The sequence below is a fragment of the Palaemon carinicauda genome, chromosome 1 (genome assembly GCF_036898095.1).
Source record: "Palaemon carinicauda isolate YSFRI2023 chromosome 1, ASM3689809v2, whole genome shotgun sequence".
NCBI lineage: Eukaryota > Metazoa > Arthropoda > Malacostraca > Decapoda > Palaemonidae > Palaemon > Palaemon carinicauda.
This window is the reverse complement of record NC_090725.1, coordinates 71,174,730-71,189,622: the sequence shown is the minus strand read 5'-3', so window position 1 is coordinate 71,189,622 and position 14,893 is coordinate 71,174,730. Positions and strand designations below refer to the sequence as shown.

The window sequence follows — 14,893 nt, the reverse complement described above, 5'->3', positions numbered from 1 at the left end:
TTCTCTCAATAGTTCTATTCAAACTGAGCATGTGACGGCCGAGTGCAAGGTTATGACTCAAAGGCAGGATGCAATCAACTGAGTAACTTTATTAAAGAACACTCTCCTTTATATACAAAACCTCAAGGCAACAGGAATTTTCATGTTCGAGAAACAGACAATGTTAGAGAGGAAAAACGCAGACATGTTTATTCTGGTTCTTTTTATTGCGAGGGAAGAGCGCAGATACAAGCATAATGTATACAAAATAATTTATGTACGATCGTGTGACACACGGTTGGTACAAGCACTTCTATTTGTACCTTTGGTAGTGATTAGATCTTGTAAACAAAGACTGCTTAGAGTCTTGAAGGGAAACAATTAGTGACGAGAAAAAATAAACGGTCGACCAATTAATCCTGTATTTGTTTTGGGTCACAGTCTATCGGTGTTACATACAGATGAAAACTGCAAATAGTCTTCTCATTGTAGATCATCAGCATCCGCATTCTTTTAAGGCAGGGGTGGCCAACCTATTGCGCATGCGCCAACAGTGTCGCATTACACGATTACAAGTGGCGCACTATACCCCACAGATAATAAAAGAAAAAAACATGCCGGCTTATGAAAAAAAAAAATGATAATACCAATAATAATACTGATTTCTAGAAAAAAAAATACAAAAAGAATTTAAGGGGGCAGTCTGCTATGTTCTGCATTTCTTTTCTTAATTATTCAAAATACAACCTTTCTATATATTTTTTAGAGTTTGGACATATAAAACACCTTCGTCATATACACGATTCAAATCATTTGATTAAAAATGTTTTGATTTATTAGCAAAAATCTCGATTAAAAAAAAAAAAGTACATTTTTTTCCACTAATATTACTCCAATTGTATTGAAACTCATACCATCAAAACTTCGTCATAAACCGAATAATATATATATATATATATATATATATATATATATATATATATATATATATATATATATATATATAATGTATATAAATATATGTATATATATATATATATATATATATATATATATATATATATATACACATTATATATATATATTATATATATATATATATATATATATATATATATATATATATATATATATATATATATATATACATACATATAATGAGTATATGTATAACCGCCAAATATGTCCAAATCACCATACTTAGAGGATTAAAAGGGGGTCAAAGTTTGTGTGGCGCATGTGAATTAGAAGTAATAAAAATTGGTGCACGGGAAACAAAAGGTTGGCCACCCCTGTTTTAAGGGATCACATTTTCATTCCCTTTAGTACCCCCACCATAAGGTTAAATTTTGAGTACATTTTGCTATATATTTTTTTTTAAATTGCTCTAACAGGCTTAATTTTTGTCCTAGAGAGGTCAGGTTGGTCTCATTCTTTTGGAAAATGCCTGAATTTTCTCATAAAGTTATCAAAAATATGCAAAAACATGTAAATAACAGTGTTTTGCAAGAACGTACCGGTACGTCCTTAGGGGCGAAAGGGTTAATTCCTTTTCATAATATCCTGTAGAATAGTATTTCTGCAAAAGTTTAGAAACAGGTGATGTTGAATCTTATAAATCTATTAATGATGTAATATTGATGCTTATAGGTTTATTCATGTTGATATTACTGATGTTTATGCTCGTCGATGTGTTCTCAGTGATTTACCAATAAGTTCATCATACATACATACATATACCAAGGCACTTCCCTCAATTTTTTTTTTTTTTGGGGGGGGGGTTTAGCCAACATCAACAAATAAAAAAAAAGGGACCTCTACTCTTTTTTTTTTTCTTTTTCTTTTTTTTTGTTTCTTTGATTCCTTTTCATAATATCCTGTTGAATAGTATTTTTTTTTTCATAAGTTCATACCTGGTAATATTACTGTTGCCATTGCCCAAAAGGTTCACCCTTGGGCATTTCTATTGCTGATTCTCACGTTAATTTTTGGGGGCATTTAATAATTCTCATGACTTTAAGTTTGTTCTTGGTGACGTAATTAAGGGCAATGCTCAGTATGTTGTCCCTTGCGATATTGCTATTTATTCCTGGTGGCATTCCTGATGATAAGGCTCTCAATTTTATTCATGGTGATTTTAATGATGTCAGTGTTCACAATTTATTCCTGATAATATTAACGCGGTTATCAATCTATTTTTTGTAGAGTTAGCCTAGCAGATGCTCATTAGCTTATACTTAGTGATATTACTGATACTGATGCCCATACGTTTATTCCTTAAGATGTTGCTGATACCAATGCTTATAAGTTTATTTCTTGTGATAATACAGAAGCCAATATTATTAGATTGATTAATGGAGGTGTTATTTATGCCCAGACTATTAAGTTCATTTCTGGTTTTATTATTTATTCAGATACTCCCCAGCACTCACAAATTTATTCGAATATCAGTTCTTTTTCCATTGGCCCTAATGAAGCCGATAATTTTGAGTTTTTATTTTTTTCGAGGTCACAATATATTAAAGCTAATACTCTCAATTTCATTTGTTGCCGTTATTTATGAGCGTGTTATCAAGATTATTCCTGGCGATGTTATTGATACTTCTTTATCAGTGGTTCCCAACCTGGGGGAAATTTCTCCCTGGGGGGAAATTTGAAGCTTCCAGGGGGGAAATAATTGCACTACCTACTAACTAAAACGGGCGGAAAATATCCTCATAGTACGTGTGGCAATTTGTTGTTAGCCATTCAATTGTGATATGATCATATCAGTTCTTAAAGACATGATATTCAAGGGGAGAATTGGAATATCATGCCCATTTCTGAGGTAGGCGAGTAGGCATGAGGGCTGGGTGGGGCATGAAGGGGGAAATCTGGATGGTTGAACTGGGTGCAGGGGGGGGGGGGTATGACAGAAAAAAAGGTTGGGAACCACTGTTCTATATGGTTCAAGTGGCCTCCCATGATTTGCACCCTGCACTGATTTCCTCAAAATCTTTGTTAACAGATTCGTCAACATATTTGCTCTTCTTGTACTTTTCGATCGAAGAAAATTTCTCATCTTCTCCTGTAGCATTTCCCAGCTTTTCACCGTATGCTTTGGTTTTTTTTTTTTACACATGTAATTTGAAGTGCTTTCTTTATTTCCACTCTCCCATCTTCTGAAAACTTATGTGACCTCATCCTTACCCACTGTTTTAACACAATACAAGGAACTGCATGCCTATCTTGCTTCCACCAGGTTCATCCTTGCCAAGATTCTTGGAAATGATGTGTCCTACTATGCAAGTGGCATTTTTAGATTTATTGCAGAAGCAGGTCTTCTGAAAACTATTTAACTTTTATGACATTCAACTTTTATGATTTTAATTGAATACTATTTTATTTTTTATTTTATTTTATTTGTTATTTTTGTATACAAATTAAATGTTACCGGCGTCAATGACCTTAGATGTCAGGATGCCTGAAAACTTTAAATCAATCAATCTTGCTTTGACTGTTGATGTGTAACGAGGAACAGCAAAAGACTCGAGGCTGATCCTTGATAAACACAAATTTCTATCTCATATTATTCTAAAATAAATAGCCCCTGTCTTCACCCTAAAGCTTATATTATAATAATGATAGTATAGATGATGATGCACAGATCATTTTTTATTCAAAAGGATTTAATGGATCTATAAAAAGCCCTTCAAAACTTGCATGAATATACTCGGTTACTTCGAATGAAAAAGAACTATAAATTTCCATTTTTCTAAGGGCGAAATCTGTTCTTTTTAATGGAAATAGGTTATAATCATTTCATTGTTGTCTTTTTACTTCATTGTAAAAACGTTTAGCTGCTCAATCCGGTGGCCTTCACATAGGCTAAATAATTGAATTTAACTAATCATTGGATCAAGTCAGGTGTTAATTGGCGAGATTTTTTATATACCCACCACACCCGTTATGGAAATGGAGTAATTGCACCTTCTTCTTCTTCTTCTTCTTCTTCTTCTTCTTCTTCTTTGGTGTGGATAAATTATTTAAAGGGTTTATCAAGCAAATATCACTTATAGAAGTTAATCGGAAATATTAATGAGACGAAAATCGTCGTGCATTTAAGAATATATATATATATATATATATATATATATATATATATATACATATATATATATACTGTGTATATATATATATATATATATATATACACATATGTACACTGTATATATATATATATATATATATATATGTGTGTGTGTGTGTGTGTATGTGTGTGTGTGAATCTCAGTCTAGAGGGCCTTAAGTGTAAGTATTGGTGTAATGTAATGCATACGTTTTTGAAGGTTTGAAGTAACATTCTGTTTGCAGACCGCCTTTAATTTTCCAGTGTTATCCTCCGATGATTTGAACTTCTTCTATGTGTAAAAATATTTTATTGTTATTATTATTATTATTATTATTATTATTATTATTATTATTATTATTAATGCGTTAACAAATGCTCTTACTGTAATGAAGCAATGACTGCCGAGTCACAGACTGAACTTGAAGTGCAATTAAGCTTACCTATTATTTTTATATAAATAAAAAATCAGTTGGTAAAGGTAAAGTACTTAAAAATAATATACTAAAAAAGTACTTTTTTTTTTTATTATTACTTTTGGCCCTAGTAAACGTACATTAATTCTTGAAATGCACAGTACAAGATCTCAAGATTGTATTTTTAGTGCAAGTAATTGTACTTGTACTCAAGCCCGATTTGATATATATATATATATATATATATATATATATATATATATATATATATGTGTGTGTGTGTGTGTGTGTGTGTGTGTGTGTATATATATATATATATATATATATATATATATATTTATATGTATATATTTATATATATATATAGATATATATTTATATATAAATAAATATATATATATATATATATATATATATATATATATACATATATATGTGTGTGTGTTTGTCTGTGTGTGTGTTTATTTACTGATTTATGGGGTGTGTGATGGTTCCTAGCTACATTTGGAAATTAAAGTTCATATCTGAATCATAGAAAATAATAATATTAATTTTACAATTAGTGTGCTGTCATTTAATACATAACCATTATACCCATATATTATTTTTTTTCCTATGTTTAACGTTTAATTTTCGATCTACTCTATTTATATTACAATTTTGTATTTAAAGTTGGGCTAATTAGTCTTTTCATATTCTAGTTTCAATAATTTTTCCAAGATATATACTCGAATCTAACATTTAATTAAAGAAAAAAAATTAAAACGTCACATTTAATTAAAGAAAAAAATTAAAACGTCACATTTAATTAAAGAAAAAAATTAAAACGTCACATTTAATTAAAGAAAAAAAAATTAAAACGTCACATTTAATGAAAGAAAAAAATTAAAACGTCACATTTAATTAAAGAAAAAAAATTAAAACGTCATTGAAAGGATTTCATTTGACCTTGTGAATCTTTCTTTTTTTTTTTTTTTATTAGAACCCGGGTTGGAAAAACAGGACGCTACAAGCCATAAGCCTCCGACAGGGAAATTAGCCCAGTTAGGAAAGGAAATAAGGAAATGAATGAAATTTATATGACAAATAATGAATGAAAAATGTAAGATATTTGAATACGTTTAAAATTCTGTCATATATAAACTATAAAAAGACAATGTCAACCTGTTCAACATAATAGCAATTGTAGTCAGATTAAACGTTCGATGTTCCACCGATTTATAGTTTAATAAAACTTGAAAGGATCAGAATACACACCTGCAGAGAGAGAGAGAGAGAGAGAGAGAGAGAGAGAGAGAGAGAGAGAGAGAGAGAGAGAGTTGCCCTAGTTTTATTGACGTGCGTACCTTAACCCTACTTCTTCACTCACTGAAATTGTGTGAGAGCTAAGAAGTCACTCGGTCTTCTTCCTTCGGTTATTTATATTCATTTTCCAGCCATCTGTTATTTGAGACCAAATGATATAGTTCGTCAAATTCTCGTAACTGTCATTTATTAAAGGAAGATTGACAAAATTGGTTGGTTAATTGATGTTGCAGCCACTACCGGTCGTACATGATAGAATTATCTCTGTGTAACGTTAAGTATTATCGCTGTAATGTTAAGAATTATATTTGTAAAATTAAGTATTATATCTGTAACGTTAAGAATTATATCGGTAACGTTAAGTATTATCTCCGTAACGTTAAGAATTATATCTGTAATATTAAGTATTATCTCTGAGACGTTAAGAATTATATCTGTAATATTAAGTATTATCTCTGTAACGTTAAGAATTATATTTATAACAAGTATATCTGTAACGTTAAGAATTATATCTGTAACGTTAAGTATTATCTCTGTAACGTTAAGAATTATATTTGTAACAAGTATTATATCTGTAACGTTGAGAATTTTATCTGTAACGTTAAGTATTATTTCTGTAACGTTAAGAATTATATCTATAATATTAAGTATTATCGCTGTAACGTTAAGAATTATATCTGCAACGTTAAGAATTATATCTGTAACATTAAGTATTATCTCTGTAACGTTAAGAATTATATCTGTAACGCTAAGTTTGGTGATGCAGAGCTTTGATATCCATATCCAAGTTTAGTATACGAAAACATTAATGGCCTTGATAGTGTAATGACTCTCTCTCTCCCTCTCTCTCTCTCTCTCTCTCTTTTCTCTCTCTCTCTCTCTCTCTCTCTCTCTCTCTCTCTCTCTCTCTCTCTCTCTCATGTATAAATAGGTTATGAGAAGTTTCATTTCATTTAACTTAAAGATGAAAAAACACTCTCTCTCTCATGTGTAAATAGGTTATGAGAAGATTCATTTCATTTAAATTAAAGATAAAAAAAACACTCATGTATAAATAGGTTATGAGAAGTTACATTTCATTTAACTTAAAGATGAAAAAACACTCTCTCTCTCGTATGTAAATAGGTTATGAGTAGTTTCATTTAATTTAACCTAAAGATGAAAAAACACTCTCTCTCTCGTATGTAAATAGGTTATGAGAAGTTTCATTTCATTTAACTTAAAGATGAAAAACACTTATATTTTTATTTTTTTCTTTACAGATGGTGGATGGATAAAGCTGCGCTGAAAGAGGGCGAGGATATGGCGAGCAGGCGACGTTGAGATTTGGCCTCTCTGTTGCCTCTGCTGCAACACTCGGCCTTATCCCACCCTCTCTCTCTCTCTCTCTCTCTCTCTCTCTCTCTCTCTCTCTCTCTCTCTCTCTCTCTCTCTCTCTCTCTCTCTCTCCTCCTTTACCTAAACTCCATCCTCCACCAGCACTACCTGCAGGAGGAGGAGGAGAAGGAGATAAAAAAATAAAAGATAAATATAAAAGATAAAAAATACAGGGAGAGACGTCGTCTCCTTGATTCAGTAAAGAGGATCCTTCCCCCCGGCCCCTCCTCCTTCAGAAGGATGGGGAACAAGCTCTCATGCTCCTGTGCCCCGCTAATTAAAAAGACTGGCTACCGATATGAGGATTCCCCTTGGAATCCGGCCAGAAGACGCGATGGACACCTGCTCAGGTAAGAGTGCTTTTTTTGTTATAGACAGTCTCTGTCTTTTTTTTTTCATATATAAATTATAGATACATTCACGTACCTTAAATCACTACTAGCCCAGGAAGCTTAATACACGATTTATCAGACCTACTTAACAACAAAAGAGTTAATCTTCCCTGTTTACACATTTTAACACTTCCTACTTTCATCCTAATTTTCTAGGCAACCTCAATTGCGTGTCTTTTATGCCTTACATCCTCATTAACCTGTACACCTACTCTTGAAAATTATATCGTGAATATTATTGAGGCTGTTGTATGTCGCATATGAAAATTATATCGTGAATATTATTGAGGCTGTTGTATGTCGCACATTGACTTCTCTTATATGTTGACATTTCCCAGAAACAGCATTCACACACCCAATATATTATTTGAATCCCACACAGCTGTATGTGAATTCTTCTGGCATTTGTCTTTGTCAGTCAAAATCCTACCCTGCTTCCTCCCTGGGTAATATATTATGACCCTACATTTCTCACCGCCGTGTCTATCACCTTTAGCCTGCCTTACACAAAGGAAGACTCATTCATCTCGCCTATTCATTTGAAACCTTTCCCTCATCCATATATATCTTAAAAAACCCTTGCCATTCATACAATCACATTTATGTCTTGCATTCCTACTGTATTTTACAGGTATATAATTCTATTTATTCTTGATGGCTTCCTGTTTTTCAAACTTCTTTTTTATCTATCTCTTTAAATCCATAACTATCACATTCCCAAGATATCTGAAACCCATAATGCTAATATCACTACAGCGTCTTTCACTGTGATATTGTCTCTTCATTTAGATATATTTTGATTTGCATTTGTCCATTAACCTCTGCAGAACAACTGCTAATGATTCCTTATTTCTTCGCTCACCTTCCTCCCCTTATTTTGACGACCAGCCATTTTTATCGCTAATGTGCTTTTTTTACTTCCGTATATGATTGTCACTTATGGCATTTATGGCCTGCAATTCTGTCACTTTTGAGATTACAGTATTTCATTAATTTTCTAATATAATCACGTATTGTTTTTATTAACTTTTCGTGTGTGTGTGTGTGTGTGTGTGTGTGTGTGTGCCCACAAATACTTTTATCCCATCTATGAACATGACTCAATTATGGACTTTTTCCACTCCATGTCTTTCCCCTTGTCCAACGTTTTTAATTTTATGATCTTCTCAGTTTTCATCAAACTCATCTTTCTTATTTACCTATACAACCACATGTTCACTTCTTCCTCTCCACTGTTGTAAACTTCTATCTATGTTATCTTAACATTAAATGTGCAAAATAATTGATATCCATCGACCCCTTTCTCGACTACATCCTTGAATTTGCTGTTCGGTCTACACTTTGCTTGTGCATAATCTAGTTATTTTCAGCTACTCCTTTCTCTTAATTACACCCTCGAATTTGCTGTTCTGTCTACACTTTATTTGCTCATAATCTAGTTATGTTCAGCGACTCCTTTCTTGTAATTACACCCTTGAATTTGCTGTTCCGTCTCTACTTTACATGTGCATGATCTAGTTATGTTCAGTGATTCCTTTCTCGTAATTACACCCTTGAATTTGCTGTTCCGTCTACACTTTACTTGCGCATAATCTAGTTATGTTCAGAAACTCCTTTCTCGTGATTACACCCTTGAATTTGCAGTTATGTCTACACTTTACTTGCTCATAATCTAGTTATGTTCAGCTGGTACTTTCTCGTATTTACACCCTTGAATTTGCTGCTCCATTTATACTTTACATGTGCATAATATAGTTATGTTCAGTGACTCCTTTCTCGTAATTACACCCTTGAATTTGCTGTTCCGTTTATACTTTACATGTGCATAATCTAGTTATGTTCAGCGACTCTTTTCTCGTAATTGTACCCTTGAATTTGCTGTTCCATCTACACTTCACTTCCACATAAACTAGTTATGTTCAGCGACTCCTGTCTCGTAATCACACCCTTAAATTTTCTGTTATGTTTTTCACTTTGCTTGCTCATAATCTAGTTGTGTTCAGCGACTCCTTTCTCGTAATTACACCCTTGAATTTACTGTTCCGTCTACACTTTACTTGCTCGTAATCCAGTTATTTACAGCGACTCCTTTTTCGTAATTACTTACTTGAATTTGCTGTTCTATCTACACTTTACTTGCTCATAATCTAATCATGTTCAGCAACTCCTTCCTCGTAACCATACCCTTGAATTTGCTGTTCCATATACACTTTACTTTCCCATAATCTAGATATGTTCAGTGACTTCTTTGTCGTAATTACACCCTTGAATATCCTGTTCCGTCTACACTTTACTTGCCCATAGTTTAGTTACTTTCAGCGACTCCTTTTTCGTAATTACACCTTTTAATTTGCTGGTCCGTCTACATTTTACTTGCGCATAATCTAGTTATGATCAGCGACTCCTTTCTTGTAATTATACCCGTAAATTTGCTGCTCCGTCTAGACTTTACTTGTGCATAATCAAACTTTACTTGCGCACAATCTAGTTAGGTTCAGCAACTCCTTTCTCATAATTGCACCCTTGAATTTACTGTTTTGTATACACTTTACCTGCGTCTAATCTAGTTATGTTCAGTGTCTCCTTTCTCGTAATTACTGTACACCCTTAAATTTGCTGTTCCGTTTACACTTTACTTGTGCATAATCTAATTATGCTCAGCGACTCCTTTCTCGTAATTACACCTTTGAATTTCCTGTTCCATCTGTGTTATACTTGCGCATAATCTAGTTAAGTTCAGTGTCTCCTTTCTCGTAATTACAACCCTTCAATTTCCTGTTCCGTCTACACTTTACTTGCGCATAATCTAGTTATGCTCAGTGACTCCTTTCTCGTAATTACACCCTTGAATTTGCAGTTCCGTCTACACTTTACTTGTGCATAATCTAACTTCACTTGGGCATAATCTAGTTATGCTCAGCGACTCCTTTCTCATAATTTCACCCTTGAATTTGCTGTATCGTCTACACTTTACTTGCACATAATCTAGTTATGTTCAGCGACTTCTTCCATGTAATTTCATGCTTGAATTTGCTGTTCCGTCTACACTTCACTTGCGCGTAATCTAGTTAAGCTTAGTGACTCCTTTTTCGTAATTACACCCTTGAATTTGCTGTTCCATGTACACTTCACTTGTGCATAATCTAGTTATGTTCAGTGACTCCTTTTTTGTAATTACACCCTTTAATTTCCTGGTCCGTCTACACTTTACTTGTGCATAATCTAGTTATGTTCAGCGACTTTTCTTATAATTATACCCTTGAATTAGCTGCTCCGTCTACTCTTTACTTGTGCATAATCTAACTTTACTTGCGCACAATCTAGTTAGGTTCAGCGACTCCTTTCTTTTGATTGCACCCTTGAATTTACTGTTTCGTATACACTTTACCTGCGCCTAATCCAGTTATGTTCAGTGTCTCCTTTCTCGTAATTACATCCTTGTATTTGCTGTTCCGTCTACACTTTTTGTGCATAATCTAATTATGCTCAGTGTCTCCTTTCTCGTAATTACACCCTTCAATTTCTTGTTCCGTCTACACTTTACTTGTGCATAATCTAGTTATGCTCAGCGACTCCTTTCTCTTAATCACACCCTTGAATTTGCAGTTCCGTCTACACTTTACTTGCGCATAATCTAACTTCACTTGGGCATAATCTAGTTATGCTCAGCGACTCCTTTCTCATAATTACACCCTTGAATTTACTGTTTCGTATACTCTTTACCTGCGTCTAATCTAGTTATTTTCAGTGTCTCCTTTCTCGTAATTACACCCTTAAATTTGCTGTTCCATTTACATTTTACTTGTGCATAATCTAATTATGCTCAGCGACTCCTTTCTCGTAATTACACCTTTGAATTTTCTGTTCCATCTGTGTTATACTTGCGCATAATCTATTTAAGTTCAGTGTCTCCTTTCTCGTAATTACAACCCTTCAATTTCCAGTTCCGTCTACACTTTACTTGCGCATAATCTAGTTATGCTTAGTGACCCCTTTCTCGTAATTACACCCTTGAATTTGCAGTTCCGTCTACACTTTACTTGTGCATAATCTAACTTCACTTGGGCATAATCTAGTTATGGTCAGCGACTCCTTTCTCATAATTTCACCCTTGAATTTGCTGTATTGTCTACACTTTACTTGCACATAATCTAGTTATGGTCAGCGACTCCTACCATGTAATTTCATGCTTGAATTTGCTGTTCCGTCTACACTTCACTTGCGCGTAATCTAGTTATGCTTAGTGACTCCTTTTTTGTAATTACACCCTTGAATTTGCTTTTCCATGTACACCTCACTTGTGCATAATCTAGTTATGTTCAGTGACTCCTTTTTCGTAATTACACCCTTAAATTTGCTGCTCCGTCTACTCTTTACTTGTGCATAATCTAACTTTACTTGCGCACAATCTAGTTAGGTTCAGCGACTCCTTTCTCATAATTGCACCCTTGAATTTACTGTTTCGTATACACTTTACCTGCGCCTAATCCAGTTATGTTCAGTGTCTCCTTTCTCGTAATTACACCCTTGTATTTGCTGTTCCGTCTACACTTTACTTGTGCATAATCTAATTATGCTCAGTGTCTCCTTTCTCGTAATTTCACCCTTCAATTTCTTGTTCCGTCTACACTTTACTTGTGCATAATCTAGTTATGCTCAGCGACTCCTTTCTCGTAATCACACCCTTGAATTTGCAGTTCCGTCTACACTTTACTTGCACATAATCTAACTTCACTTGGGCATTATCATGTTATGCTCAGCGACTCATTTCTCATAATTACACCCTTGAATTTTCCGTTTCCTCTACACTTTACTTGCACATAATCCAGTTATGTTCAGCGACTCCTTCCATGTAATTTCATGCTTGAATTTGCTGTTCCGTCTACACTTCACTTGCGCATAATCTAGTTATGCTCAGCGACTCATTTCTCATAATTACACCCTTTAATTTGCAGTTCTGTCTACATTTTACTTGGGCATTATCGAGTTATATTCTGCAACTCCTTTCTCTTAATTACACACTTGAGTTTGCTGTTCCGTCTATGCTTTATTTGCAAATAATCTTGTTATGCTCAGCAACTCCTTTCTTGTAATCATACCCTTGACTTTGCTGTTCCATCTACACTTTACTTATGCATAATCTAGTTATGTTCAGTGACTTCTTTCTCATAAGTATACCCGTTAATTTGCTGCTCCATCTACACTTTACTTGCGTATAATCTATTTATGTTCAGCGACTCCTTTTTCGTAATTAAACCCTTGAATTAGCTGCTCCGTCTACACTTTACTTGTGCATAATCTAGTTATGCTCAGCGACTCCTTTCTCGTAATCACACCCTTGAGTTTGCTGTTCCGTCTACACTTTACCTGCGCATAATCTAGTAATGCTCAGCGACTCCTTTCTTGTAATCAGACCCTTGAATTTGCTGTTTCGTCTACACTTTACCTGTGCATAATCTAGTTATGCTCAGCGACTCCTTTCTTGTAATCACACCCTTAAATTTGCTGCTCCGTCTACACTTTACTTGCCCATAATCTAGTTATGCTCAGCGACTTCTTTCTCGTAAGTACACCCTTGAGTTTACTGTTTCGTGTACACTTTACCAGCGCATACTCTAGTTATGCTCAGTGACTCCTTTCTTGTAAGTACACCATTGAATTAACTGTTTCGTCTACAATTTACCTGCGCAAAATCTAGTTATGTTCAGCTACTCCTTTCTCGTAATTACACCCTTGAATTTGCTGTTCTGTCTAAACTTTACTTGGGCATAATCTAGTTATGTTCACCGACACCTTCCTCATAATTACACCCGTGAATTTGCTGTTTCATCTGCACTTTACTTGCGCATAATGTAGTTACGTTCAGAAACTCCTTTCTCGTGATTACACCCTTTAATTATCTGTTCTCTCCACACTTTACTTACGCATAATCTAATTATGTTCAGTGACTCCTTTCTCGTAATTACATCCTTGAATTTGCTGTTTCATCTGTACTTCGCTTGTGCTTAATCTAGTTATGTTCAGCCGGTACTTTCTCGTAATTAGACCTTGGAATTTGCTGTTCCGTCTGCACTTTACTTTGGCATAATCTAATTATCTTCAGCGACTCCTATATCGTAATTACACCGTTGAATTTGATGTTCCATGTAAACATTACATGGTTGGAAGCGACCTGGCTTTTCATTAGAAGGGGCTAGCGTTCGATCCCAAGTATGAGGTAGAAATTTATTTCTATTTGAGCACGATGTTTTGTTGATATTTATCCATATTGACTCATTAGTGGTAATTTGAATGAATCACTATCAATTGTGTCACGTGGTGGGCCGGGAAGTCGGGGAAAACTCGCTGGTAAGAGACTGATTTCTCGCCAGGTAAATCCTGAACTGCAGATTAACAGTTAGGCTCCGACTTCTTTTATGGCCCCTCGTGACATGGTTGGAAGCGACCTGGCCTTTCATTAGAAGGGGCTAGCGTTAGATCCCAAGTATGAGGTAGAAATTTATTTCTATTTGAGCATGATGTTGTGTTGATATTTATCCATATTGACTCATGAGGGGTAATTTGAATAAATTACTATCAATTGTGTCACCTAGTGAGCCGGGAAGTTGGGGAAAACTCGCTGGTAAGAGACTGATATACAGTATGCATCTAAAAAGATAGATACTAATAAAGATTAGATAACGATGCCATCTCGTCAGTTTTAAAGATATTTTGTATAAAATATAAACTGTTGACGGAATTTGAAAGGTTTGATAACGTTAATAATATGTACAAGTAGAAGTGGAGACAGGTTTGAAAAGTAGGCTTGGCAGAAGGTATGTCATATATCCATGGCTGTTCGATATATCAATGGATGTAGTGATGGGGAAAAAGACAGTTGATGTATGTGAACACTTGCAGGATAAGAAATATGTTGTGAACAACACATACACTTGTTTAATGTTTGGTGATCACAGTATTGATTAGGGAAAGTGAGGATATTTTACAGAAGCTGGTAAAAGTTTTTTTTTGCATGGCGGAAGGTAGAAAACGGAGAGATAGAGAAATTTAATCTGGAAGTAAGGGAAAGACTGATTATCATAGAAATTTGTAAGTAAATATCATGGATGCTGGTAGGATGAAAGAAGAAAACCCATCGATTAAGTAAAGCTAGATGGTCATAACATGTAAAAAATAGATTTGGAAGAGCCTTGAAGTGTTGGTCTGTTAAATCGACTCTCTTTCTTGGAAGTAATATGCATTTGATGAATGCAAATAAAAAAGAATGATTAAGCTATTGCGATGGAGTGGTTACATATGCGTTATGTATGATGAAT

The 14,893-nt window shown here is 34.2% G+C and overlaps 1 protein-coding gene across 4 annotated transcripts in view; it reads left to right on the top strand.

Moving 5' to 3' along the window:
• The window catches only part of sif (still life), a 1,404,800-nt gene that overhangs the window by 629,384 nt on the left and 760,523 nt on the right, over positions 1-14,893 (top strand). For all 4 annotated transcript variants that reach the window (XM_068381983.1, XM_068381997.1, XM_068381990.1 and 1 more), the window contains exon 4: positions 7,071-7,535. In XM_068381983.1, coding sequence (XP_068238084.1) covers positions 7,426-7,535 — 110 coding nt within the window. In that variant the 5' untranslated portion in view covers positions 7,071-7,425. The remainder of the gene's footprint in view (positions 1-7,070; positions 7,536-14,893) is intronic.